Source organism: Agaricus bisporus, assembly GCF_000300575.1.
Source record: "Agaricus bisporus var. bisporus H97 unplaced genomic scaffold AGABI2scaffold_2, whole genome shotgun sequence".
Taxonomy (NCBI): Eukaryota; Fungi; Basidiomycota; class Agaricomycetes; order Agaricales; family Agaricaceae; genus Agaricus; species Agaricus bisporus.
In genome coordinates, this window is record NW_006267355.1 from 2,373,202 (window position 1) to 2,400,709 (window position 27,508).

The 27,508-nt window shown below is 46.0% G+C and overlaps 9 protein-coding genes across 9 annotated transcripts in view; 5 read left to right on the forward strand and 4 right to left on the reverse strand.

The window, feature by feature from the left end:
• Window positions 1-1,750: 1,750 nt before the first annotated feature.
• AGABI2DRAFT_149013 (hypothetical protein) lies at window positions 1,751-2,990 on the forward strand (the record flags this gene model as incomplete). The annotated part of the gene is made up of 2 exons (XM_006458509.1): window positions 1,751-2,319; window positions 2,369-2,990. 2 exons carry the CDS (start codon window positions 1,751-1,753, stop codon window positions 2,988-2,990), a joined length of 1,191 nt encoding a protein of 396 aa, XP_006458572.1.
• A 1,610-nt stretch (window positions 2,991-4,600) lies between these two features.
• AGABI2DRAFT_64836 (hypothetical protein) lies at window positions 4,601-5,819 on the reverse strand (the record flags this gene model as incomplete). Its single annotated transcript, XM_006458510.1, has 3 exons — window positions 4,601-4,738; window positions 4,790-5,419; window positions 5,469-5,819. Coding segments are annotated over 3 exons (1,119 nt in total), but the record flags the coding sequence as incomplete, so codon positions are not given.
• An 823-nt stretch (window positions 5,820-6,642) lies between these two features.
• Window positions 6,643-7,987, reverse strand: AGABI2DRAFT_190839 (hypothetical protein). The gene is made up of 5 exons (XM_006458511.1): window positions 7,872-7,987; window positions 7,787-7,816; window positions 7,530-7,727; window positions 6,959-7,468; window positions 6,643-6,898 (listed from the first exon to the last, which is right to left on the reverse strand). Exons 1-4 carry the CDS (start codon window positions 7,890-7,892, stop codon window positions 7,109-7,111), a joined length of 609 nt encoding a protein of 202 aa, XP_006458574.1. The 5' UTR covers window positions 7,893-7,987; the 3' UTR covers window positions 6,643-6,898; window positions 6,959-7,108.
• Window positions 7,988-13,200: 5,213 nt separating this feature from the next.
• Window positions 13,201-15,004, reverse strand: AGABI2DRAFT_183594 (hypothetical protein; the record flags this gene model as incomplete). The annotated part of the gene is made up of 7 exons (XM_006458512.1): window positions 13,201-13,222; window positions 13,490-13,560; window positions 13,626-14,090; window positions 14,145-14,237; window positions 14,304-14,442; window positions 14,494-14,574; window positions 14,628-15,004. The coding sequence occupies 7 exons, from the start codon at window positions 15,002-15,004 to the stop codon at window positions 13,201-13,203; spliced, it is 1,248 nt and encodes a 415-aa protein (XP_006458575.1).
• A 33-nt stretch (window positions 15,005-15,037) lies between these two features.
• AGABI2DRAFT_190840 (hypothetical protein) lies at window positions 15,038-15,880 on the forward strand. Its single transcript, XM_006458513.1, has 5 exons — window positions 15,038-15,193; window positions 15,243-15,314; window positions 15,367-15,465; window positions 15,521-15,594; window positions 15,649-15,880. Exons 1-5 carry the CDS (start codon window positions 15,110-15,112, stop codon window positions 15,683-15,685), a joined length of 366 nt encoding a protein of 121 aa, XP_006458576.1. The 5' UTR covers window positions 15,038-15,109; the 3' UTR covers window positions 15,686-15,880.
• A 1,182-nt stretch (window positions 15,881-17,062) lies between these two features.
• On the reverse strand, window positions 17,063-18,887 carry AGABI2DRAFT_190841 (glucuronyl hydrolase). Its single transcript, XM_006458514.1, has 9 exons — window positions 18,851-18,887; window positions 18,363-18,800; window positions 18,177-18,297; window positions 17,886-18,100; window positions 17,783-17,829; window positions 17,630-17,726; window positions 17,434-17,566; window positions 17,263-17,371; window positions 17,063-17,206 (listed from the first exon to the last, which is right to left on the reverse strand). The coding sequence occupies exons 2-9, from the start codon at window positions 18,758-18,760 to the stop codon at window positions 17,142-17,144; spliced, it is 1,185 nt and encodes a 394-aa protein (XP_006458577.1). The 5' UTR covers window positions 18,761-18,800; window positions 18,851-18,887; the 3' UTR covers window positions 17,063-17,141.
• Window positions 18,888-19,685: 798 nt separating this feature from the next.
• On the forward strand, window positions 19,686-22,600 carry AGABI2DRAFT_190843 (hypothetical protein). The gene is made up of 12 exons (XM_006458515.1): window positions 19,686-19,872; window positions 19,927-19,986; window positions 20,035-20,077; window positions 20,134-20,578; window positions 20,631-20,850; window positions 20,904-21,233; window positions 21,290-21,439; window positions 21,495-21,604; window positions 21,653-21,707; window positions 21,764-22,031; window positions 22,114-22,345; window positions 22,398-22,600. The coding sequence occupies exons 1-12, from the start codon at window positions 19,714-19,716 to the stop codon at window positions 22,414-22,416; spliced, it is 2,091 nt and encodes a 696-aa protein (XP_006458578.1). The 5' UTR covers window positions 19,686-19,713; the 3' UTR covers window positions 22,417-22,600.
• Window positions 22,601-24,161: 1,561 nt separating this feature from the next.
• Window positions 24,162-24,985, forward strand: AGABI2DRAFT_44722 (hypothetical protein; the record flags this gene model as incomplete). Its single annotated transcript, XM_006457623.1, has 4 exons — window positions 24,162-24,299; window positions 24,369-24,641; window positions 24,691-24,780; window positions 24,920-24,985. Coding segments are annotated over 4 exons (567 nt in total), but the record flags the coding sequence as incomplete, so codon positions are not given.
• Window positions 24,986-25,502: 517 nt separating this feature from the next.
• AGABI2DRAFT_200333 (hypothetical protein) overlaps window positions 25,503-27,508 on the forward strand; it is a gene marked incomplete at its 5' end in the record, with an annotated part of 2,818 nt that continues 812 nt past the window's right edge. The window contains 4 exons of the mRNA XM_006458516.1: window positions 25,503-25,756; window positions 25,811-26,355; window positions 26,423-26,815; window positions 26,868-27,489. Of these exons, the coding sequence (XP_006458579.1) occupies window positions 25,503-25,756; window positions 25,811-26,355; window positions 26,423-26,815; window positions 26,868-27,421 (1,746 nt within the window). The 3' untranslated portion in view covers window positions 27,422-27,489. The remainder of the gene's footprint in view (window positions 25,757-25,810; window positions 26,356-26,422; window positions 26,816-26,867; window positions 27,490-27,508) is intronic.

The window sequence follows — 27,508 nt, forward strand, 5'->3', positions numbered from 1 at the left end:
ACCATTATAAAATACCACTTAGCATGATTACAAAAGATGTGACCGTAACACTGCCAAATCAAGGTATCGTAGTTCAAGCTCGCGCTCGCGAAGCGCCTCCTCGATGCGTTCCTACTCCTGTTGGCATCACGAATGGATCTGCCTTCATATACACGCATCTTTGTTGTCGTACCACTTCTCTTTGCCTGCAATAATGTCCTCCAGCAACCCAAACACTTTCTATAAAGTCATCAGAACTCTCGAAAATTGCAATATTCCCCTCGAAAACCTTATTCGTCGTTCACTCGTTGAACCTGGCATTGCAGAATCACCGTTTGTGGAGAACTTCCTTGATGGTTTACCTCGGTTACTGGGCTGGTTAGCTCATCACGAGCGAACTCGAGAAGTGTTGAGAAAGTGGATGAAAGAGGAATATGTTGGCACCTTGACTTCGCAGCTCCGTAATCTCACGAGGCCCGATGTTGGGTTACATTTCAATGCAGGAACAATTACTGCTGAAAGAATGAAAGACTGTACCGTTCCGAAAATCGCCAATAATATACAATCCCAAGCACCCGAGCTTTGGGAGCTAGTGGGGAAGTTATTGGAAGCAGATCCGGTCATTATTCGTCGTCGAAAAAAGGATCGAGCAGAACGGATGAAGGAAAGAACTAAAGGATCTCGAAAACGAGCACCACCGATGGAAGGTTTGGATGAGGACGATATTGAATTAAATATCCTCGAAATGGTGAATGAGCATGAAGATGAACCCGAGCATATAGAGGAAATACTGGAGACGCGGGAGCGCTCGTTGTTACACATCGTAAGCATGAGTTTCCTTTTGAGAATCGGAACTCACATCTCTCGACGCTAGAAACAAGTTACCTGCATCAGTATTATGATGCAGGCCACCAACCAGAGATGTAACGCCTTGCAAGCTTTGATTGGAATATTTCTTCAGTCCTGCAACGTTTCCGAACAAACCCGAAATTTCTTAGGCCACCTTGGGTTGTCCGTTTCAGTCACCACAATTAATCGAGCTATGAAAAACTTATCGCAAGAAGCTTACCGGGAGATGCAACGTCTAGGGTCCACCTTTCTGACTTCATATGCTTATGATAACCTAGACGTTGACTTGGGACACTCTACGCCGAGCTTAGAGACATCAACAAAAGACACGTTGGTCCACCTGACCACGGCCTCCATGTTTCCTCTTCACCCTATGACTACAAAAGCCAATCTTGATTTTTCGGATATTCTTTGAGAGTTCAAAATAAATCCCCCAATTCCTTCGTCTGTTGCCCACATTTTGACAAGCCTACCGCCCACATTTTATAAACTCGATTCAAATAAACACTCCATCCAGGATCGCTTTAACCGTTGGAAATTTCTTGGGGATTTAATAGCTTACGGGCCACCTCAGCTTGCTAAGTTCAAAGTGAATCTCGGGGATCCCGAGGAAATTGAATGCATACCGTTGACAAAAACGAAACAAGTCCCCCTTCGTGCTTCGAGAACCGGGCCCAGTACCCCAGCGAAAAACGCAACTGTGTTGGAAGAATTCTTTCGCCAATCAAATATCGGAGAACCCACCTCTAACTCCTCGTCAAATTCCAATCCCGTTCATCCTGGAAACAACGTCATCCTCATACACGGAGATCTCTTGACTGGACAACACTTGCACAGTCTTCAAGATTCGAGAATTGACGACGTGAGTCCCGGACAACGATTTCAGTCTCAATTGTTTTGCCATGGGTGGTTCCATGCTCGAATGGCCTGCGCTGATGCAATTTGGCGGAGACATATCAGATCCTCGGAATCTGAGAGTGATCCTACCAATCTGATGAAATACGTTACTCAAATTCGCCCGCTTGAGAAACACAAGATACTCACTAATCCTACCTTTCGGCAACTCCATGAAGTCATTACGCACATTGGAATTGTTCTTCGCCTTGATGCATGGCGCATTGCGGTATCCCAACGTCATCCTGAATGTTTGTCGCTAGAAGAGTGGGTCAATACGAACCCAACATGGGACGAGCTAGTCGAAATTGCCAATGAGCTGTTGAAGAATTTTGTAGCGCTCCCAGATCGGGCCCGTGACACTCGAAAGGACAGCAGTCAGCGAGATCAAGTCTTTGAAATGACAAAAGCGTACCACAAAGATTTTCTCCTTTACGAGGAGACCAATTATTCAATGAATCATGGTGACATTGGTCGCCTCGACGCCTGTTTATCGCAATGGGTCTTCTATTTCATGGGATGTGGGAAGACGAAATATGCTCACGAGATTCTTCATTATTTGGAGAATATATATATTCTGTACCCAAAGCCGTTGGCGTGAGTACAAGATCTTGGTAACTAAATGGAAATTTACCTTTTCTAATAGAGATGCAGTTCGTATCAACTCGCTGGTCAATCCAACAGGACGTAAAGACCACTTTCGAGGCGTCGACTGGGTAATCGAACACAACAACCTCTATATCAAACGAATATTTGGTGGAGCAGGCTCCAACCACACGATACATCGGATGATTGAAGCTTCGCCGCTGATCGAGATTTATAAGGATGTTCGTGAACAATTTGAAAAAATGTTCTGTTTATCTCACAAAACGAATCGACATGCACCGCCCAAAATGAATTTGACATTTGATAAGCTGCGTCGGTACATGGAGAAGTACAAGACCAATGTATTTACTCGAGGCCGAAAAAGCGAACTCGAGTTGATGGACACCATGCAGTCAGGGATCATAAAGTTGAACAAATCCGTTGAAGAAACGAGGCAAAGATGGCATGCGGGGCACAAGAGGCAAGAGCAGCTGAGACTTGAGGTAGAGAGCAAGCGAAAACCCAGCGGAGTAATACGAGAATTTGACCCAGAAGACATAGCACAAGATTCAGAGGCAAGAGGCGAAGTCGAACCCACCCAGCTGGACGACGTTGACGAAGAAGCTAATCAAATGCTTGAAACGGATGACGGTGGCCTGTTTGTAGACGAGATATTTGAATGAGCAAGTACCGAGCGTTAAGTCCATGCAGAGAAAACAACTGGAACAAAGGGATCTTTAGAGACCCGAGCAGCCGCGAGAGTCCCACCGTTTGAACTTGAAGGCAAAGCAGTTAATGTGTTTCCTTGGTTTTGATGTTCCAATAGCTCCATCTTGACTTTCTTGGATGTTTGACACGTTCGTTCTGAGTATATATATCAATATTAGAATGTAAAAATGTTAAGACTCGCAAACGTACGGTTATGACCAACTTGTAAACAGTTTCCGCAACGAATTGGTGCCCGCTTTCGACGTTGATGAGGCACAGCAAGCCCAGAATTATGGGGTAGCCAACTCGAAGCGGTGAGAGCTATATTGGGAGTATCAGTAACTGGAGTTGAAAAGATTACCGGACTGGGAGGGGATATTGATAAGGGAGCGAGGCGTATACTGGGTGTGTGAACTGCAGTTACAAAGGTGGGAAGGGGCGTGTTAAAAGGGATATCATTGGGTTGAATGATATGTGGAATCGAAACAGGTAGGACTTGAGTGGGAGGGGGAGTCGGAAGTTGACAGACAGTTGGACAGGGCATGACGTTAATACCGGGGACATGGCTAGGCCCTGGGTATTTGACTTCGGGAGTTGCAGGGAGCGCCAAGGGAGGAATCGAACTCGAGTTCTTATTGAAGGGAGGAGAAGGAGTGAGGAGAGGAGGAGGAGCTTGGAAAGGAGCGGCACGTTGCACGTCGAAGGGAGGATAGGTGGCAAGTAGGTCCATCAATGACTGACCATAAGCTTGTATGAAGTGGCCTGGCCACGAAGTTTCCCTGTATAACTGGGACGTTTCAGTGATTTTTTTGCATGCCCAACAATCGATGATACGACTTAAAATATCTTCGGTCATAAACATCTGTGCCCCTAGGTGTCCTGCAAGTCCCTCTCCAAAGCGTTCAACGGCTCGGTCTTCGCGCCACTCGTACAATGCGTCTTCGAGAGTAGAATGATATGCAGTTCGTTTGTATGATGCAGGTATTACGGATCGTCGAACAACCGTGGCCGTCTTAAGGAGGTGGGCATTGCGAATGTGAAAGTCTTCGAAAGACTGCTGGTGACAGAGGTCGCAACAGATGGTCTTGGCTCTTGGTTGGCATCGGTCACATCCGTGAAGTGCTACAGGGTCGCAGCGGTGATGGCCATCGGAAACTATGTTCGACGTTACACAGACGCATGAAAAGAAGGAAGAAAAGGACTTACTTCGGTTATCGTTCCTGAAGTAAAGCTGAGGGACTAGTCGACGACATGAAATGTATGTTGGAATATTGATATAGTCATCCATTGCCGTACCAGGGAGAACTCCTGGTAGTCTTCCTTTCTTGGCATTGGTTGGATCTTTCGGGGTAACTTCCGGCTTGGTATATCGCTCTTGGCAGTCCCTTAACCACACGGCTTGTGACGGGGCATGGATTGATGGCAACGTGTCAAGTTGACAGCTGCTGTCAACGTCTATAGAGTCTCCTGCTTCCTCCTTGATCGTAGAGTGTGTGGTCTTCGAACACCGTTGACGTTTACGAGGTCCGTCATTTGAATTTTGGATTCCTCGCTTCAAGCCTTTTTCCCGGCCATGACTAGTATTTTTCTTTTCTACAAGCAAGATCCCGACCCCTTGAACAGCTGGAGATCGAGCTGCGCGACCGAAACGCTGCCACAAGGTGCAGAGATCGCAGGTCGCTTTGTACTGTACCACGACCTCCACGTCTCCTATATCCATTCCCTATTAAAGTAAGTATGTTTGCAAACATTCAAATACATAACGACAACTTACCAGACCGAATGCATCCGTGCATAATAATCCCCATATCTCTCCCTTTCGAAATCCCTCCACTTTGGCTTCTCGGTACAGCTGGCCCATCGTAGAATGAAACCATGCAACTTTGGAATGGTATTCTTTGAGCAGGTGTTGATGGAAAAACTCCTTCGCGGCCTCAGCTTCTTTGATATCATCAAAAAAGACCAGGAACTTTTTCGGTACGTTCATTCCTTCGTTCCAATTGTGTGGAATGAGGAAACTGAGATCTTTATATGATGATGATGGATAGCTCAACTCCCGAACCATTAGAGCAATATCCGGCCTATCGTTGGAGCATAAAACTTCAACTGTCCTTTCAGAATTCATGTGGAGGAGTTTGCGAATTTCGGCTATGAGAGGGGTGGGTAGAGTAGCCGAGGCGACATAAAAAGGTACCGGATCGGTGATAAGATGTCGTAGGATTCCAACCGCAAGGTAGTGCTTGCGAAATTTTCCCCATTGAACAATACAGTGTCCCTCATCGAAAACAAAACCCAGGATGTGTGCAGTAAAGGATGGTTTTTTCCATAGGAAATTGAGCTCGTCGCTTGCAATCAATATCTCCGGATTGGTCACGACGACCTCGTACTTCCCTTGCTCGATGTCCTGAACTGATGCTAAGTATTTTTCATGGCCAGGTTGATAATTTACGCACCTTGAACGTTGCAATAGTCGCGTTCTCGGCTGATACAGCTACAGCAGAGATACCCACCTTCAAAAGTATGTCGACGTTTTGTTTCGCCAACACATTTAAAGGGCTAACTACAAATAAGACCTTCTTCTGACCCTCGTCCTGAGCCATTAATAATGGTATCCAGAACGAGAGGGTCTTCCAAGCCCCTGTCGGCGCGCAACCAATTACATCACGGCCAGAGAAAAAGGCCTTTGCGACTTCGATCTGGTACCAGCAAGGCCGCTTTTCTAGTCTGTGCTGTACCAGGTTGATTATCCGATCCTTTTTCCAGGTAGACGATATGGAATCGGGACTTGACGAAGCGGCGGGCATGTTTTTCTCGAGGACAGGGGCTTATTAGGCGTGACAGAGTAATTAAGTTAATTAATCAATGCTATCATGTTGTCGATGAGATCTCTGAACTATTATTGGGTTCGGTGATGCCCGATCTACGAGAAATTCCAGCCGCTTACAGCGATGGACATGTTGTTCTGACATAATCTTGTCCTGTTTTGGAACACGCTGTAAGCGAGCTGGGTAGGAGCCTGTTAGACATCCATCCACCAGTATGCCGACCGAAGTTTTCAATCCCAATCCTGTCATTTTCTCTTCGACAAAGATCCTAGGTCGTAAATCTGAACTGCTCTCACGCTCGTTATGGATAGATGAGTCAACGAGCGACGACGATGAAGTCGACGGTGTTGAGCTTATCGACCCCGACGAAATATTTGGTACGCCTTCCTTATCTTTCTTATGTCACCTACGCTCACTCAGAAAGCCAGACTTAATTCGTTCAATATACGACCCCGAGCATCCAAATACGTTAGAAGAACTTCGCGTCGTCTCTTCTCCACAAATCAAAATCGAACAAAACCGGGTCATCATAGAATTTACTCCTACCGTCCCTCACTGTGGGATGTCCACTCTGATCGGTTGCGTATATCTCTACTTCTCCGATAAAATTAGCTTCTAATAAACCTTATCAGGCCTTTGCATTCGGGTCCGCCTATTGCGTAGCCTTCCAACCCGATTCAAAGTGGATATCTTTCTCAAACCAGGATCCCATCAAAGCGAGTACGCCGGTGGGTGTTTCTTAAATTATCCTTCAGCCGAGTCTCACATGGCATCAGTTAATAAACAACTCAATGACAAGGAGCGGGTTGCTGCAGCGCTGGAGAACCCTGTACTTTTGGACACGGTGGAACAATGTCTCCGAGACGCTGGTTTGCGCGGTCAGTCGGCGAGCGCATGAAGCCGATAGTCATTCGATGCTAGATAATCGTATATTTAATGACTGGAGTGCTTTTACATCTGCATAGTTATCTACTAATCGAATGAATCCAAGGGACTCAACTATTAAACAATCTAAAGCGAAGGTGATATCATGTAAATGCGACCATAAAACCTACGCAGTAAGCCCCCGTCAACATAATATGCGAAAAATGAAATACGTAGTGATACAGAACAAGCAGACAGGTATAATGCTACAACGGTATAAGAGCCTAGAGGCGATGCAAATGCGATGGTCCAGAGAGTCCGTATGAAGTAATGCCAATCATACAATGAAAACGAAAAAATGGTGGGGTATGAAAGGAGGACGAAGAAAGAAAAAGGACAAAACTTTAGTCCTCAATCAGAAAATCCCAGTTGAGTTCCATAGCTGGAGTGCGACGCGTGCAACCGAATAGACGTTTGAGAGATTCTCTTGTGCTATTTTCAGGAGCACCAGTATGGATATCCCACATACGGAAGTGAACCAGTCCTTTTGTATCCACAAAAACATCGTCTTCATCTGAGTAATCCCGAGCGAAAGCATCATTTATATGTGCATTTTGCATAACTCTATTGATGAATCCCGAGGAGAATTTTGCTTTCCCGGTATAGAATATGCGACCTTTGAAGTCGGAAGGAATCCAAATGGTCACGTCGGCAGAACTAGAGACAACTTCGAGTTGAAATCGTGACAGCGATGTATTTCGGCACTGAAACATCGTTAGAGTTCTGTTAGCGATCATCTTGAGGTAAATGGGTCCGGAGACTCACAACTTTGAGTTTGGTTGAACCAAATCTATTTACTACGAACATGCTCATTTTGTGATCAATAGGTTGGTTAAGAGCACGGTAGTGAGGCATGATAAGGGTCAGATCAACAGGTGTGCGATCGACGTCCAGTACAAAGTCTTGTGCGTCTTCAGCATGATATTTGACTTTATAGGTACCACTCGTGGGCGTCGGTGGAAGCTGAGAATGTCATGTGTCAGCTTCAAGGCAGGTTCTTCTTAGAAACAATTCAGACGTACCAAAGACTCGGTTTTCTCGCATCCTTGAGACTGACAGCACATGAAACGTGAGTTGGCAGCGCGACAGGGAGGATAAACCTCTCACCGACAGTTCATCATAAGACATACTACTACAGCTCCGTCAGGAAGGGAGAATACGGAACGGAATACTCTAAGGCGTAAGAAAGGCGAAGGTTGATGGGGTGGGCAGAACTTGGAGGCCTCAAACCGGTTGGCGTGGTCCTGAGAAGTCTCCCTTATATCATAAACCTTCCAGAATTAGAACAAAGTCATTGCCCGAGCCACGCGACATTTTACAACACTTTCCATTTAAAGAACGAAGACCGATCAAAAAGTCTCATAATCAACTGGAGGCTGGCAGGGTCCCCCGGATTATCCCTGTAGCGGCTAGATCCTCAGATCCGGACAAGTTCTCGGAATTTTTGGAGGTGAAAACACTTTTGTCATCTACAAAAACGAGAAACGTTCAAATCAGTTGTCAAAAAGATGGAATTTTCGGACAAAAAACACTGGAAAACTTGAAATTCGACCTCTACTGGGATAGTCTTGGGGGCCTAGGCTAATCCAGACTGGTAAACACCCTGCCTGATGGAGTATCGTTAAACCTTTAGCGACATCTTACCTAATAACAAATCACATAAACGATACTCTTAGAAGAGAAAACAACAATAAGCCACTGTTATTATGCCCTTATCACTGATTTATTCATTATTGTCCGGAAGTTTCTCCCTCATATGAAGGGGACAGTAGGAAATGGAAGACGAGACAAAAGGTGTCTTTGTGCTATTTTGCTCACAAGTTTGTACGACGGGTAAATAAATGATATCTCAAAGCGCTGCGGCTAAAGCTGGTCACCGAATGATCCCCTACCCAGTAGTAATCAGGCGGTCAATTACCGAGCACGTTTTTGTCTCGTTTATCTCCGCTTCATTCCTCCAAGCGTCAGTATACCCATATGTACTCCGTACAGGTCTTCCATCCCGGATTCCTTTAAGCTGTTCACTTGTTGATCTTTAGGCTTTGAGTCTCGAGGCAGTGAACAACACTAGCATCTTTGCGGTGCAAAACAACAGCATTCCATGAGAAACATTGAGTCTAAATGATGTTCATAGTATCCAATTTACTACATTGTTGACAGATGGAAGACATGATTATCATCTTTCTACTCAGAATAATCTTTTTTCCGGGTCACGAAGGTCGGACGACTATATGAGTTGTCCAAGTCCATGATCATATAGTACGAAGTAGCAGTAGTTCAGTCGGCGACAATCATGAATGTGTAAGTTATTATACAGTGAAGTTCTTCGCGGTAAAATTTACCCGCAATATCTGCTCCGACGAGCCGACAAAGTATTCATCCACCTGTCATTGTCGGATGGTCACACGATTACTTGGTACTATATTACAAGTACTACCTGAGGTAACATACGCGCCACCTGTTTAACTCCCACTCAAAAAACAAATAACTTAACAGTGTATGCTATTCATCCATTGTTATCAAAAAAAAACCATATGCGCACTCCCTCTTTCATTTTTCAAGAAGAAAAAATAACACAAAAGGGAAACCTATTTCAGGTACTAGTTTGTCTGTAAAGTACAAGCATGTTTCCAACAGACAAACTAATGTCCATAAAAAACAATGATAAGTATGATAACTTTAAAATCGACGCAATACGGCTTGTAGTGTGGGATCCTCATCGGGAATCGGCAAAAGAAGGTCTCCAAGACGAGGTAGACCGACCATGTCAAAATGAAATGATAAATCTAAAAATAAATACTCCTCCATAATATGTACATGTACCACTGTTTCACCGGGTGGCTGTTCTGAAAGAAAAGAATGAAACAAGAAAGCATTTCAATCCTTCATCCCATCCAGATGAGTAAAAGAATGCAAAGGAAAAAAAAAAAAAGAGGGTGATGGTTACGTACCGATGAACCTCAGTGAGCAGCCTGAGCATCGCGTGTCTCGGACATGGGTCAATCCCAAGACACTAAGACTCCGATATTCTCATCTTTCATCTTCTCATCAAGTGCAATGGCAACCCTCGTGAGAAAAATCCAACGTGGAGAGAGCACAGGTTCAGCTCATTATGCGTTATGTATTACGAGTCGGTCCCGGATCAACCACATGGCAACAACAAAAAACTAAGTTACCGATCTGCCACATGCATTGTCCATACTTTCCCTCAGTGCGCCACTCAAAATTGCTGCTAGTCTAATTCGGGCAGCGGATATTAAAGCTCCTCCGATGATTCCTAGAATCGGTCGGTACAACATCAAAACAACCGGTCTTCAAGCATCTTCGTCGACAATACATTATATATCACTCGGAAAAGGGAGTGTGTACAATCACTTTTCCGTACCTCGAGAAGCACTCAAACCAAGAAAGAAAAGAAAAAAAGCAGAACAGAAATAGCAAAAAAAGATTGCATATAATATACAATGAAAAAAAAAAACATAAAATAAAAGTACCATTAAACCAACACAACAAAAACACACAGGAACAGAAAAAAAAAGAAGATGAAATCCATCACCGAAATCTATAGTAGTACAACTTCAAATGATTTCTTCCATATCATCATCACTACCATCATCATCATCGTCACCATCTCCCCCCACCATCATACTACTCGGTTCATTACCCTCTGATCGTTGTTGACCTTGTTCTTGATCAAGAGAAAGCGCAGTTGTGATTGTGTTCACAGACCCAGTTATCGTTTCAGATACTGCAGGTACTAGAGTTTGCATCGACTCCGCGGACGTTGATGTTGATGTAGGTGGGGTCATAGAAGACGTCGAGTTCCCAACTACCACCACACTCGCATTTCGTAAAACAGGATCAATCAAACTATCATCATCATCATCATCCCCCTTTCTTTCCTTCCCTAACCGCGTTTGAGATTCCAATGCCGACGCCGAAACAGATGTTGTTCCCTCCACCCCCGACGAAATGGTATTCGGATTCGGATTCGAATCAAGAGAAAGAGGTACTAAACCATTCATAGGCGGCGTAATCACTCTTTGCGTCACCGGTCCTTCTATACCATTGTCTTCATTCCTTGACCCAACAACAGTCATCCCATTTTGACTTTGCAAAAGTTGCTCAACCACTCCATTATTACCACCACCACCACTACCATTCTCACCTTCCTGTCCCAATTCCGCCAACTGCACAGCCAAAAGCGCAAGTTGAGCCTGCAATTCCGCACGTACATTCATTGTTTGTCCCACCCCCATCGTCGTCGCCAAAGACGTTCCATTAAGCTGAGTCGACGTAGAAGCAGCAGCACCATTAGAAGTAGAAGTAGAAGAAGCCACAGCGACACCAGCCGTAGCGCTCAACGTCGGTAACGGCGTTATCACTCCACCATGCAAACTCGAAGTCAAAGCTCCCGCAACCTGTTGCTGTTGTTGTTGTTGTTGTCCCTCCATAGACTGCCTCTGACCCGAAATAGCATGTTGCGCTTGAATCAACAACGACGTAAGTTGATCCATCGACACTTCCCCCGCATCTCCTCCTCCCGCCGCTCCTCCTCCTTTGTTATTAACATTATTACCCCCCTCTTCAGTTTGAGAAATTTGTAATAAATCACCAAAATTGATGGCTTTGAGTATATTTTGAGCGGCTTCATATGCATCTTTATCCGATTCATCCGACGTCGCAGCAGCAATCGTAGTTTTATCTCCAGTAGTATTTTTCGTAACAGAATTATCTGTTGTAGATGGTGGTTGTTGTTGTTGTCCAGGATGTATTTGAGGATATCCAGGATATCCATAAGCATAAGGATACGCTGAAGCATGCGTATTATGATGGTGATGGTGTACAAGGGGAGCATGAGTGAACGGTGAACCAGACGGTGGTAGTTGTGGATGTGATGACGAAGCCGATGGTGGTACCATAGCATTAGGTTGACTATGCTGTTGCATTTGCGGACGTCTCGTCGTTCTTCTCGACGTCTACCAAAAAAAATAAAATAAGATAAACCCCACCAATCTGGGCGGAGGCACTTACACTTCCTCCTTCCCAAGTCCCACTCAACCTATATTTTCCATTACTACTCTTCTCCAACCTCCCCCTCTTAAAAGCCTTCTGCAAAGCCTGACTCGCCGACGGCCTAAAATTCGACTGCAAAGGATACCTAGCCGCCATCCACGAAAACAGATCTTTAGGTGCACATCCTTCAGGATCTGCAGATGCAGATTCTTGTAACGCTTCAACAATCATTTCTTCATAACTAGGTATTTCATCTGGAGTTTGTTCTTGATGAGCATGGGACTGCGGATGAGGAGGAGGGGGATGAAGATGTGGAAATGATTGTTGATGAGGGTGTGATGATGGAGTTGAGTAAGGGAGGGGATATCCTCCTGGTGCGGTGGGATAACCGTTAGGGGGTGGTGGATAATGAGGGTACGATGACGGAGGATAGGAAGGATAACCAGGTGGAGGTGGTGGGTAATATGGTGCATGAGGATAGGCTGCCGTAGGATGTTGAGGATAACCGTAAGGCTGATGAGGATAAGGCGGCTGTTGCTGATTGGGAGCAGGAGCAGGAGCAGCAGACGCAGGAGCAGGAGTAGAAGACGTAGGTGCAGGAGTAGAAGATGTAGGTGCAGGCGTAGCAGATGTAGAAGCAGATGCACCCGTTGATGATGTCGATACCTGAGCAAGTCCACTCATCGGCGCCGTCTCCATCTCCGTCGTCGCCGCCGCTGTTTTTGTTACCTCCTGCGATGCTTTCTCCACCCTCTCACCATTTTCCACAACACGACCACCAGATCCTTCCTTCAATCCATCTAAAGAAGCCATCACAGGTTCCTCCTCCCCCTCCTTCCTCCCCGACCTAGTCGTAGACACCGAAGCATCATCCTCATCATTACTCGTCGTCGTAGTCGCAGCACTAGCACCAACACCAGCAGCAGTAGAAGCACCATTACTCGTCGTCGATTTCCTCAACCCAGTAATCGCAGCCCCCAAATCCTGAGGCCAAATCATACCTCTCACATACGGCGCCACATACACATCCAACATCAAACATATCTCAATAACCTGTTTCGTCTCCAACAAACCCAGATATTGTCTCTTAAGTTCATGATCCTGCGGTCCTATTCCACCACAATAATTACGATTATTCATTTTATCAATGACGACGAGTATTGTACACACCAAGAGACTGTATATGATATAATCCTTGATAATACGATTGTGGAGGTTGTGGTGGGGGTGGTGGTGATAGAGGATGAGGAGGAAGATAAGACGAGCTGGCAGCCTGCATCGTTCCGGAGGAGCTGCACAGTTTTTCAGAACAAAGTTTGAGGCACACACATCAACAACCACAACATCATTTCCCGCATATAGCCGGGACAACAAAAAATCAATCAATAAACTAAGTATTACTCTCAACGAAAATTGTACTCTAATCGACAGACGTATACATACTATACACAAAATATAATGTTATACCTAAAAATTTCTGTGTGTTCAAAATAATAGTTAGTGTAAGAACGAACAAATGGTTCAGCGGGACCAATTTTAAAATAGTGCCAAAAAAAAAACAAGAGAAAGTCTATCCCAGACCATTTTAATCGACTGGGTCTTAACAAAACCAAAGACTCGTCAATTTTCACCCTTCCAAATCATGTATACTCTTCCCCGACCCATTCGACAACGTCGGTTCCGTCGCCACCACCGAATTCCCCGACAACGAAGCCAATTCATCCAATATCCCTTTTCGCGCCAGCGCATCAAGATCTTTTAACAAAAGCGAGATGATTTTCTAATATAAAAAATTAGATTGGGCAGTCAGCGAGGTCTAAGGCTGACAGAAGAAGCAAGACTCACCTTGAGTTTCGAATCTATTTTTACGATCATATCACTTTGAGATGACGACCAATTAACCGTAGGTTGAGAAAATCCAGCACCCATCCCCATTCCAACACTACTAGCATTAGCTATACTCCATAGTGAATTATCAGGTTCAGAAGGTACCGGTAACGTTGTCGTCGAGTTGGTGACGCTTGGAAATTGGACAGGTTGTTGGTGATTGGGATTGGGACTCGAAGTGTGCAAAAGTAAGTGGGAAGAGGAATTGGCGAAATTGGTGGTGGGATATTGGGAGCTGTAATTATTGGCCTCGGAGGCAAAAAGATAGGATACGCCGGGGTAGGGAGTTACGCCTGATAAAGGACCGAGAGAGGCTGAATGGGGTATGGAGGATGGACCGAGGATCTTGGAAATTCTGTTGTAGGCTTCGGATATCACGTCGAGGAGGGATAGCACGGTTTCGTGATAGTCCAACGCGAAGGGCTGTGTGGAGAGTGGATGAGAAACCTTGTTTTTTGGTAGAGATGAACCACTGACGGTATGCAGCATAGTGAGATAGGATGCATCGTCTGAGCCTGCAAACTCTGAGCCTACGCCTTTCTTGATTGAGATGCCTTTTTTGAAGATTTTCTGTGATGAAGCAAACTAGACTATGTAAATCTGGGTCTGAAATGCATAAAAGGGCGGGAGACGGACCATCTTGGGCCTGTCGCTTTCGTCTTTTGACTGTTCGTGCTCTGTGATGGTGTTCAGGATGGCTCGGAGGAGATCGTGGGGGTTATTAATATCGAGTAGATTTGAGAGATTAAATCCGAGAATAGCAAAGCGATAAGTCCTGGTCGATGGAGGTCAGAGACAAGCAACGGAGCGAGGTCAAAGAACCTGCCGTTTTTTCATAGACTCGTTATTGAACTCCCTGTCCAAGTCTGCACGGGTGATGAGGAGGGTATGAAACCAGTGGCTCTTGCTGTGCAAGGGTCGTCAAGGAAGGATGGACGGAGAGAGAGAGAGAGAACGCACCCCTCGTGGACATTTCTGATATAGGAGAGGGTGACGAGACGCTTCTGGACTAGGTCGCGCAGGAACTCGACAGAGGTGCTGGAGCCGAGCGGCGGGCTGGTTGTGCCGAAGAGGAGGTTGTCGGGGTACTGGGCGTCGGGGGTGGTGTCTGCCCTGACAAGCGGCAAGGCGGGGGAGGAAGACTGGGATGCGGCGCTGAGGGCGGAGGCGATGGCCATGCCGGAGACGGAGCTGATGGAGGACGGGGGCTGGAGGGGGACGGCGGGGACGGCAGCGGGCGGCAGGGCGGCGGCGGATGGCGGCTTGAAGGAGGCAAGGATGTTCTGGGCAGACGACTTGTGGCGCATCGCAGGCCGGGCTGGCTCAAAGTGGGCCATCGTGCTTTGGACCACCACCAACACGACAACCGGCCAACTGCTAACAGTCACGTGCTTCTTCCTGATAATCGTGATCGCAGCCATCCACCCCTCCATCCCACCACCATGGACATGGACCTCGCTGCCCAGTTCACCCAGTTCTACTACCCTAACTTTGCTGCAAATCGCGCTGGCCTCGCCGTCCTCTACGTGCGTCCTCTTTTTTAAAACCCCTTTGCTCCCCGCCTGACCCTTCCAGCGAGACGACTCCAAGCTAACCTGGGAGGGCGCACAAGTCGTCGGACAAGCCGCCATCGTCGAGAAACTAACGGTACCACACCCCTTCAACCCACTCTCCCTCACTCAACTTTCACGCCTCCTAGACTCTACCCTTTGAAAAAGTAGAACACAAAGTCCTCACCACGGACATGCAGCCCATGGAAAATAACAATCTGATCATAGTCATCACCGGTCTCCTCGTTGTGCGTGCCTCTCGCCTCTCCCATCACGCTCGCCTCTCTTGACGCGTGTTTCCAGATCGACGATAGCCGAAATCCTTTACAATTTTCCCAGGCTTTCGTTCTCAAACAGGTCGAACAATCTTTCTATGTGTATGTGATATTCCTACTATCACTCCCATCGCAACCATCTCACATGTTTTATAGCCAAAACGACGTCTTCCGCCTCAATTACGGTTCTTAGATCCCTGCTTACTTCTAACCTTTATTCAACATAATGAACGTCGACGCTTTTTTGAAATAGTATAGAAGATTCCCCCAAATATCTTGTGTTGCAAAGCTGTGATTCGACATCTCAGTACGATCTCGTATCTCCGACGCGTCGCAAAAAGATCAGTGCTCAACAGATGTAAATCATGATCATGATAATCGTCCCGCCAAAGATTAATGAACTGTTCCTGACGGGATCACAATTACGGCACTCGGTCGTTGCAAACATCTTGAACATAGTACGGTAACCAAGGCCCCTTTCAATCCCCCGTATCGAGCATAGGATTCCAGTCCCAGAGATCACTCCCGGCCTTGACAAAATAATAATCCCCTACAAAAGAAACACCACCAAGTAGTCGATCGACGATTTGATTAGCCTGAGTTACCGGTTCCGGTTAACTGCAAATCCAGTGACAGAGGCTGTTACCTCTGTGACCCCCTAAGTTTCGTCTCCTAAGTACCGGGAGCCAAGTCCACAAATATATCGTGCTTGTTCTGCTCTTTCAGTCATGGATTTCAACCAACCTAACAGTCATGTGGTCCTTTCCTGATAATCGTGATCACGGCCTTGGGCCATTGTCCCACCACCATGATAGACTCGGACCTCATTTACCAGTTTATCCCCCCCCCTTTGTTTCCAGTCTGACTGTTTCAAGGAGATGACTCCAAGTTGATTTGGGAGGGCACACAAGTAGTCGGCCGGAAAAGCTGCCATCATCGAGAAACTAATTGTACCACACCACTTTCCCTCACTCAACCTCCCCACCTCCTAGTCTCTACCCTACTAATAAATTCAAACACAAAATCAACAAGACGGACATACATTCCATGGACAACAACAATCTCACCATAGTCATCACCGGTCTCCTCCTCGTGAATTATCTCTCACCTCTTCGCCTCCTCCCATTAATAACGCTCATAACCTCTTGACGGCTTGTGTTTTGATTTTTATTCAGATTGACGATGATACAACTCCTTTACATTTTTCTCAGGTTTTTATAACTTACTTAAACAGATTGAACACTCTTTTTTGTGTGTATGTGATGATTTTTTTGTACTTATCATTTCTTTTCCTACTATCTCATATATTCTTCTGATTTTTCAAAGCCAATATGAGGTCTTTCGTCTTCATTACGGTGGTGACGTCTAACTTTTTATTCAATATGATGAACGTCGACGGTTCATGAGGAGATTCCCTCAAATTATCTTGTTAAAAGTGTTGTGAAAGCTATGATTCAACATCTCACGACACGTCGCAGAAAGATAAGTGGATCTTGTATATGTATATCCAACAACATGACGGGATACACTATGGCGGGTACTCAAAATTTGTTGCAAAAAGATTTTTTTGAAACAAACCAAAATTTGGAAACACCATCATGCATGAAAATTCCTGTATACATACTTATTTATGTTCATTCCCCCCTGTATCAAGTACACGATGCCAAACCCATAGATATCAATTCATTCCCAGCCTTGACGAAATAATAATCTCCTAAAGTAAATAAATCAGCATCACTCAAAGTAGTTAGTTGATTATTTAGAACGAACCATAAACAGTACCCGTAAGTTGATTCCGAGCAGGCGCATTCACTGTCCCATTCGACAATAAACTCTGCCACGACGGATTCCAAGCCAAATCAGTGATTTTGTCCAATAACTATCAATATAACAATTCATTTTTTTTCTTCTCTCTGAAAAAAAAAAAACGGAGAAACGCACCTCGATGGCAGCATTACTGAATTTCTCTTTAAGACTAGGTGTCGTTTCAAGTTGCGAGAGGAGAAGAAGACCATTAGCAGCGATAGTTGCTGCTGAAGAATCTGCTGGCTTTGGAGACGGAGCATTGAAATCCCTAAGCATTATCAAAATGGAATTCAGTCATCAAAATACAAATGTGACTTAAAGGGACGCTCACCATGGTACAATTCCATCATTAGGAATATGGTCAAGGAAATAATCCGCTAAACGGACCGCAGTATCGCGATATTCGGCCTTACCCGTCAATTTAAACACTGTCGAAGCGTTCTAAGAAAGAACTAAAAATTTGAAATGTATATAACAAACTCACTGGTGGCGTAACCATAAATACCCCAAGCCTGACCACGCGACCACGTGCTAAAAGACCGAATAAATGAAAAGCCTTTAAAGGAAATGTGTCGCGTGAAGTGCACCTGCTATCCGCAAATCCTTGAGCCGTCCTCTTGGCAGTAACAGCACCAGTAAACGTGTTATAATGAAGGACATGCCAAGTCCCTCCGTCTTGTCGGATATGGTTTATCATAGTAGTATCCGCGTGTTTTTTGCCAATCGTACGCAACGTGTCGTTGTTAGTTAATTCGGCGGAATGGAATAGAACTTCAAGGTTCATCATGTTGTCGATGATGACCTGTTGTGAAATTCCACGTTTACAGAACTTGGTGTTGAGATTCTAGATCTAAGATATTTATATGTGACGTACGCACCTGGAAATCAGGATCAGGCGCGTCCCAACTTCTCGTACACCCAACAGTAGGATTAAACCGATTGGCAAGTAACTTGGCGAAGCTGTTTATCGCAGTAACAGCCGTCTCACTGTTCGGGTTTCTGGAAAATTGAACCAATCAATCACGCGTGAATAATTTCCTGACAAGGTAATAATTTTAACTTACACAGCCAACTCCTCAACAAACGGAAAACTCAAAAATCCAACATCATGTCCCTGAGAATTCTTAGTCTCAAGAGGTATCAACGCCCTACTCGCCTCTCTCCCCAACTCCAACCAATTAGCAATTCCTAACCCATTTCGTGATGTGGCACCGCACAATGTGCGCCTCGTGTTTAAGGCGTAAAGTGTGGAGGGGAAGAAACCTGATGTCCATGTGTTGGGATTGAAGTATTGCCAATCGCCGGCTTGTTGGTCGGTGTATTGAGGGTATTGCGTAGGATTGGGTAGGTCATTGAAGGTTGCAAGGATTTTTTGAGGGACGAGGGATGAGAAGAGTTCGTTGGGGACTGTAGCCGCGAGGACGGACGGGGCTAGAAAACCAAGGGCGACCACAGCTTTCATATTCGATAGGTGGGTTGACAGTAAAGGGAGACGAAGATACCTGTTGGCCAGTAAATTAAAGGGTGTTTATATATGAAAAACGGCTCATACCGAAAAAGAAGTTCAAGGCGCGCTCTCACTTTTCCCTTGCGTTTAAGTCCGAGAACTAGCCTCGTGGATGGTGGGTTCTTAAGCCGAAAAAGCAGTCTTCATACGCATGCTGGTCATCAGCTGATGAATGCGACATATGCCTCGAAGTCGTGCCCCTATGTCACGGGTCTAGAGAAGGAGGTATGGAATGGACACGTTGTGAAAGTCGTGAACATGCACAAGAGTAGAAGGCTTGGTGAATATGACATGAATTCATGATAATTCAATGGTCGAAGGAGGTCTGGTATCGAGAGCAAACTAAAAACGGGTTTAAGTTATATGTGCAATGACCTGTAAAGCCTAATGTGGAGCCAAGCCAGTTTTGCGTTTGCTTGTGCTGCAGGCTTGAAGACTCGAGGTCGGGCCGGAGTGCCCTGCTATTGGAGCGCTTATCACATGGTCCTATACGGTAAAGGCCAGCAAGGCGACTCAGGCATAGAGTAGACCAGTGTGCAAGTGACCGCGGGGGAAGATATCAATTGAACGGCGGCCCGATGAGAAATTAAGCATGAGCATTGCGAGATGAAGTATAGCTCGATGCATGCTAGGAGGGGCGTCCTCTGTAACGCATAGATAGGCTTGGCTAGAAAACGTGGCCCATGATGAGTATCCGCATACACAAGTAGAGTCGATTATCCAGGCACGAGGACCGCAGCATGGCCGAGTCAGAGCATGGATTGTGCGCAGCAAAGTAGCCGACTCCGAGTGCTGTACGGAAGGTTTGTGCGAGTTTGGTCACGCATTGCGCCAGCCTCCTGTTCGCTTCGCAGCACGGTCTCCCTTTACCTCTCTCTTCCTCTCATCTTCTCGCCGCTCCCCTGGATATGACATCAACTCAATCAGGTCTCGGAACAGAAATTGTCTCTGTCGTAAACAAACTTCAGGATGTTTTTGCTGCCATTGGCCAGTCAGGCTCACCAATAGACCTTCCCCAAATCTGTGTACTTGGAAGTCAGAGTAGTGGAAAGAGTAGTGTCCTAGAAGTGAGTTGTAAGACACTCTCCCTCATTATACTTTTCTCATTTCCGTGTTCATAGAACATCGTTGGGCGTGACTTTTTACCTCGAGGAACCGGTATTGTTACACGGCGACCACTTGTACGTGCGCTGCGCATCGTGGCGGTGCCACTCTAACGTGTCCTACAGGTGCTGCAACTCATAAACCGCCCCGCTGGTACTCCTGGTGGTCGTACGTCCTCTCTTGCCCGTCTGTATGTCTCCGTTTCGTGCTCAAATGCCATTTAGCCCAGATCAATGGGACAGACAAATCAAGCGATAAGCATGCTAATGCAGACGAATGGGGAGAGTTTCTTCATCTCCCAGGCGAAAAGTTTTTCGACTTCAACAAAATTCGAGCAGAAATCGTCCGTGACACAGAAGTTAAAACAGGGAAGAATGCTGGCATCTCTCCGCTGCCTATCAATCTTCGTGTCTTCTCTCCCAATGTTTTGACGCTCACCTTGGTCGATCTTCCCGGATTGACCAAGGTGCCAGTAGGAGATCAGCCTCGAGACATTGAAAAGCAGATTCGTGATATGCTTCTCAAGTATATTTCAAAGTCGGCTTGTATTATTCTCGCTGTCACGGCTGGTAATACCGATTTGGCCAATTCGGATGGACTTAAAATGGCGCGAGAGGTGGATCCTGAGGGACTGAGGACTATTGGTGTCTTGACGAAGATAGATCTGATGTGAGTCGTTGCTGTCTCTTTGACCTTGTGCATGAAGCTCAGATCCTGTCAGGGACAAGGGAACTGATGTCGTCGATATCCTTGCCGGTCGTATAATCCCTCTCCGCCTGGGCTATGTCCCTGTTGTTAATCGCGGTCAGCGTGATATTGAGTCGAGTAAGCCAATCTCGGCGGCTCTCGAATATGAACGCAGCTTTTTCGAAAATCACGCCTCTTACAAGAGCAAGGCTCAATTCTGCGGGACCCCTTTCCTCGCCCGCAAGCTCAATATGGTTCGTCATGGATTGTGTTCAAAGTCAAGATCTAATTACTTATTGCTTTACAGATTCTTATGCATCACATCAAAGCCACCATCCCCGATATCAAGGCTCGCATTGCGCAGCAGTTGACAAAGTACAACGCTGAGTTACAAAGTCTTGGTGGTTTCGCTGGCGAGTCTTCGAGCAATGTTGTTCTCTCTGTCATTACCGAATTCACTTCGGATTTCCGGACGACGATTGATGGTAATACCAACGACTTGTCATTGAATGAATTGTCGGGTGGTGCTCGAATTAGCTTTGTTTTCCATGAACTGTTTAACAACGGAATCAAGAATATAGATCCCTTTGATCAAGTGAAGGATGGTGACATACGGACGATGTTGTACAACTCTTCGGTGCGTATTAGCTTGTTGCTTTTGGGGGTTTGTTGTATTCATATAGATATGAATAGGGTTCGACACCGGCACTTTTTGTTGGAACGGCAGCTTTTGAAGTGATTGTGAAACAACAGATTAAACGGTTGGAGGAACCCGGTCTTAAATGCTGTCAACTTGTATATGACGAGCTGATTCGCATTCTGGGACAACTTCTTGGCAAAATCGTGAGTGTTCAAACCTTATCGGCGCGATTGGTTTTGCTGAACTTTTCCCTTATAGCAAGCTTTCCGACGGTACCCAGCCCTGCGGGAGAGGTTCAACTCTGTCGTTGTAAACTTTTTCAAGAAGTCCATGACACCGACGACCAAACTTGTGACGGACCTTGTCTCGTACGTTTCTTGGAATCTTTATCGACTTTTGAAGCTCATGGGTCGCAGTATGCAGGCATGCTATATTAACACCACACATCCGGATTTCATTTCTGGACACAAGGTAGCCACACTAAGTTCTATTTCCAGAATACCCAAGCTTATGCTATCTAAATTCAGGCCACGGCTATTGTGACCGATCGTATCAATGCAAGCAAGCCCCAGCAGCCTTCATCGAGCGATTCTAAACGACTTCAAGTTAACAATAACAAGGACCTTGATGTTGATCCAAAGGAAAAGGAATCGAGTTTCTTTGGATCTTTCTTCTCGGCGGCCAAGAAGAACGAGAAGCAAACGGCGAAGAAGACTTCTATGGAAGCCCCACCTCAAGTGATTCGGCCACAGACGGCGTTGAGTGAGCGGGAGACGATGGAAACTGAGGTTATCAGTGAGTTTATCGGTTTATGATCGATGATCAAGTTTCCATGCTGATCGTATATGATTGTGATTGTGTGTGTGTGTGCGTGCAGAGCTTTTGATACATTCGTACTTTAATATCGTGAAGCGCGAGATGATCGATATGGTTCCGAAAGCCATTTCACTGAACCTTGTTAATCATTCGAAGGATAATTTGCAGCGCGAGCTGTTGCAAGAGTTGTACAAGCCGGAAGTGTTGGATGATTTGCTGAAGGAGAGTGAGTATGTTGTTAGTCGGAGAAAGGAGGTTGTTAGTATGGTGCAGGCGCTTAACAAGGCTGAGGAGTACGTTGTCATTTTTATTGGAAGGTATCGTGAAGGCTAACTCTTATATTAGGATTGTCGCTGGTGTATAAGTTCTGTTCGATCGATAACCGCGCGCGCACGGAACTAGGAGAGGGTTCTATTCTTCTATGCGAGATGTTATAATTGTTCCCGATTTAATACCCGCTTTCCTTACAACTTTTCTTGGTATATTAGCATTCTTCGCATTGTTCTTTTTTTTTGGATTCTATCTAGAAGATTCTATTTTGTTCTTGGTGATTGTTGGGCGCCCATATTTGACCATATGACTGTTCATATCACAAAAAGATGGGTGTGTAGGTGAACTTTTTTCTTTGTGTTATCTTTCCGGGGGTATCGGGATCTTTTTAAGCCACGTTGATTCTTTTGGCGTTTGATGTGATGGGAATGATCATGATCTTCATATCTTTTTAACAGCATTTCTTTTTGGACACCTTTCATCGTGATCTAGGACCATCACGAAAATACTTTAAGATGTCCGGCTTTGATCAATGCACACCAAGAGGAAATTTTGTACTCGAGCCTTCGAGAACGATCGGTTGAAAGTAAAACGGCGGAAATATTTATTTTTAGTCTCGAGGGTCTCCGAGCGTTTTTGCGTGAGACATCTAGAGTATGTATTTGGAAGGCTCGACGACGGACATCAATCAAAAAAAAAATTTTTTTTGAGCATCAAGCAGGTGTTGAGCAGGTGGCAAGTGGCGCTTGAGTGCTCCAGGGGCTCGCTTGTTAAAAGAAGATAGATGTGGGGTTACATCAGGGTTTGCATCAGGGTTTCCAAGTTCCGGGGAAGGACGACATTCGTGTGAGAAAAAAAAAAGACATGTCACGCTTTTAGTCACATGGTGTCATCATGAATGACTGTCTGCCGCAGTTTTTTGTTCGTTCGGAAGAAACGGGCAGGGACGGAACCGGGGTGGACCCCCTCTTATTTATAACACAGGGAGCAACGTGTATTCTGCGTAGTGGAAGCATGTTCAACAGATGGTCAAGTATGAACGGATGGACAGAGTTGTGGACCTTGGCGTTCAACAGATGAAGATGGGAAGGGGGAAAGGTGCTTTTGGGTTAGGACATCTTGGTTACCAAATAGTGGTATAACGGTCGTCAGGGATCATCGAGATTACGTGGCAGTTCCCCATTGCATCGCCTCTTGACGCTCTTCACCCACAGAAGACCATCTCTAGAGACTCTCAACGCCAACTTCTGGAGGATTTAGCGGGGAAGGGACTGGGAAAGTCGGGAATGGGGGAGGGAGTTGCGGCTACGGGGCTGCCCGCGGGGACCAGGGGAAGGAATGGAAAGAGGGGAAGTTACGTAAGGCGAAGTGAGTCAATTGTCGGAGTTTGAAATGGGGAAGGTATATAAGGATGCTGTTTCGCGGTTCAAATTACTCTTTCACCCCCGACTCTTGACTTTCCCACGCTCAGCCAAAAAATTTCCCGACATGTCTTTCGCGTTGCCCGCCCGCCAAGTCACCTTTTCCCGCCCCAATACTCAGCAGCAGCCGTACCAGCCGCCGCAACAGCCCCAGTATCAGCCGCCGCAGGCTCATGGCTTGGCTCTTCCGTCGGGGAACGCGTATAATGCTCCAGTCCAGGCTAGTTCTGGCATAGCATTGCCGGGGCCATCGCCACTTTCCAACTCTTATGTCCCTCCTCAACCGACTCAGCACTCTCAAGCCGTCGCGAACAAGCTTTCTCCTACTCAGCAGACTGGTTCGTCAACTACGGCTGTTGCTGGTCCGTCGACGTCGACCGCTGGGACGCCAGTGCCCTCGACGCCGGTGCCTCTTACTCTCGAGCAACAACACATCACCGCGGTTGAGGGTATCGTGCCTACTCTCCAGAACATCGTTGCCACAGTCAATTTGGACTGTCGACTGGACCTAAAGACAATCGCCCTTCACGCCAGGAATGCTGAATACAACCCTAAGGTTTGTACATGATCCCTAAGCTTATAATGTATGGCAAAGTCGAACTGCTCGATATTTGCATGATTATAGCGTTTCGCGGCCGTCATTATGCGAATTCGTGATCCGAAGACAACCGCCCTCATCTTTGCGTCGGGCAAGATGGTCGTGACGGGCGCGAAGTCGGAGGACGATTCGCGTCTGGCGTCGCGTAAATACGCGCGTATCGTGCAGAAATTGGGCTTTGACGCCAAATTCTCTGAGTTCAAGATACAAAACATTGTGGGCAGTTGCGATGTCAAGTTCCCTATACGACTTGAGGGTCTTGCATACTCCCATGGACAGTTCAGCAGTTACGAACCTGAGGTACGGCAGCCTATTATGTCTTTGAATATGATGTTGAACGTATTCTTAGCTGTTCCCTGGCTTAATCTATCGCATGATCAAGCCGAAGGTTGTGCTGCTCATCTTCGTCTCGGGCAAGATTGTCTTAACCGGCGCCAAGGTGAATCATCTTTTTTTCTTCTCTTTTCCCATGATCAGAGCCTCGCGGCTCTGTTCACCCTGCGGATAATCCCCGCATAATCTGGATTGTCTCCTGCAACCTGAGATCAGCTTGCTGACACCGCTTCCGTGACCATCAGGTCCGAGAGGAGATTTATACTGCCTTCAACACGATCTATACTGTCTTGTGTGAATTCCGCAAGCCGTGAACGGCAGGCAGACATGTCTATTCTCACTTTCTTTGGTCGTGCCCCTCACTTGACTCCATCCTTGTTTTCACGGTTATGTTGGGCTTTTTATCCTTGTGGTACCGATGATGCAACGAGGCTAAGGATAGAGGTGATAAAAGAGAACGAAGTGTTCTATTCCGCGATTGTAGTGCACGTCGCGTCGTCGCTTTTTGATGGGTTGATCGCTGTGTTACCTTCCGCTCTACCATATTCCCTTTTACACATTCATGGACATAATATTATCACGCATTGATACGTACGCATACATCACTACTAAATACACATTTGCAATGTATAAAATAAATTCGTTTTTTTTTTTTGAATCCTCGTGTGGACGATTAAGATGATTGAAATATCAACTAAATTGAGTATGTTTATACATTTCGTCTCAGTCTACGAGTCCCGACATAAATGATGCTCAGTCAATGTACTCTGTTTCACCCTCGTCGTCGACTTTCCCGGTAGCTGGCTATCGTCAAAGGCTTTCTCAGTCATGTACAACCTCACCGCTGTCCTTGCTGCTCTGCAACTTGGTCAAAGCTATGTTAACCCTTCGCCTGGTGCTGCTTCTTCCGAGGTTGTGTCCGCTTTCCAAGCAGTCAATGGAGGCACACGAGGCCACCGCACAGACTGTATTGTTGAGCCTTATGATGTCCTTGTCCCGGTACCCGCGTTCCAGCCATACGAGGAGACAAAAGCGAATGTCTACCGGTACCGCCAGCAGCAAGGTGTAAACCTCGGATCCCTGTATGCTACCCCTCTGAGTTTCGAGATAACATATCTTAACAGCACTATCCTCAGGTTCGTTCACGAACAATGGATGACCGCGTCTCTTTTCGAGTGTGCCAAGAAACCGAGGTTGGCAGAGTTGGATATAGCAGGCGGTTGGGGAGGTCAAGCGAGTGCTCGCGCAGTCCTAGAGAAACACTGGGATACGTTCGTTACCGCCGATAGCTTCACTTATCTCGCCAGCGTGGGGATCAACACTGTCAGAATACCAATCGGTCATTATATCCTAGGATCTCAATTCATTGTAGGAACGCCATTCGAACCGTTTATCGATGTGTACAAGAATGCTTGGCCAAGACTATTACGCGTTATCAATCAGGCTGCTGAAGTGGGTATTGGTGTTCTTATTGATATGCATGCTGCGCCTGGGAGTCAGAATGGTCAACAACATTCGGGTGTGTCGGATGGACAGACGAATCTTTTCAAGACGCAGGCGTATCAGGATTTGTTGGTTGAGGCTTTGAAGTATTTGGTGGTGCAGCTGGGTCCGATTACGAATGTTATTGGGATACAGATTTTGAATGAACCGGCGGCTGATCCCAGTCTAGAAAGTTTCTGTGAGTAGTTTGTTTTTCTTCCTGTATGATATAAACTGAGTTGAACATATTTCGAACATTGCAATAGATTCTCGAGCTATCGATAACATGCGTCAAGTCCCGAAATACGGGAAAATACCCATTTACATTCATGACGCGTTCGATCTAAACAGGTTCCTTCCTTTTGTTGCCGGTCGTCGCGATTTCGTCGTTCAAGATCATCATTCCTATTTCGTTTTCACGGATAGCGATTCAAAAACGCCTGCAGATCAACAGACGGCGAACGTCAAAAGCAGTATCTCTGATTCATTCGCGAAAGCTGCACTTAGTGAACGACGGAATCTGGTTATTGGAGAGTGGTCTTGTGCGTTGACAGAAGGGAGTCTTTCGAGCCAGAGAGATCGGGTTCAAGCGCAGAGAGATTTTTGTTCGGCTCAATTGGAGATGTATTCGAGTGTTACTGCTGGCTGGTATTTCTGGTGTGCGTTTGTTCTTAATTTTGAGTAATGGCTGATGACTGATATACTTAACAGCTTGGGATAATGAACAGTGTCAAAATGATGTTGGCTGGTGCTTCAAACACGCTGTCGGTATCGCCCTACCACAGACGTTTTTCACCTATCGAGCCATTACAAGCGCGTCTCAAGCTCAAGAAGTAGCAGCAAAGATCGACAAATGGAATCCACTCAGCGATGACGAGATTTCCACTATCTTACATCCATCGTCGGGCGACGTACAGCGTCAAAACCCAGGTCTCGGAAGCCCCCAACATCGTTTCGGTACCATCTATGAGAAGCGTCAAGCTGGCGAACTACAGAGTCGCCAAGCGAAATCCCAAACTAGCAGTGTTGATAACCCCTCTCGTATTAAAGGGGTGAGGGATGGTTATCAAACCGCGAAGGTTTTCGCGACGTATGGAATGTCGAAACTCGCTTTTGTGGAACAATATATTCAAGATGCGATCCTGAGAGCTGGTAGTGATGTTATTCCGAGTGGTACTGAAGGAGATTATCATGATGGATTCTTACGAGGCTTGGCGTATGGGGAGCAGAAAATCAAGGTCCTTGCTAATTTAGGTTCCCCTTAGGCAAAAAGATACTACTATTGGTACTATTGAACATGCGCATGACACACAGAGAACGATATATACACAAGTTTCTTCGTCCCCTGGGGG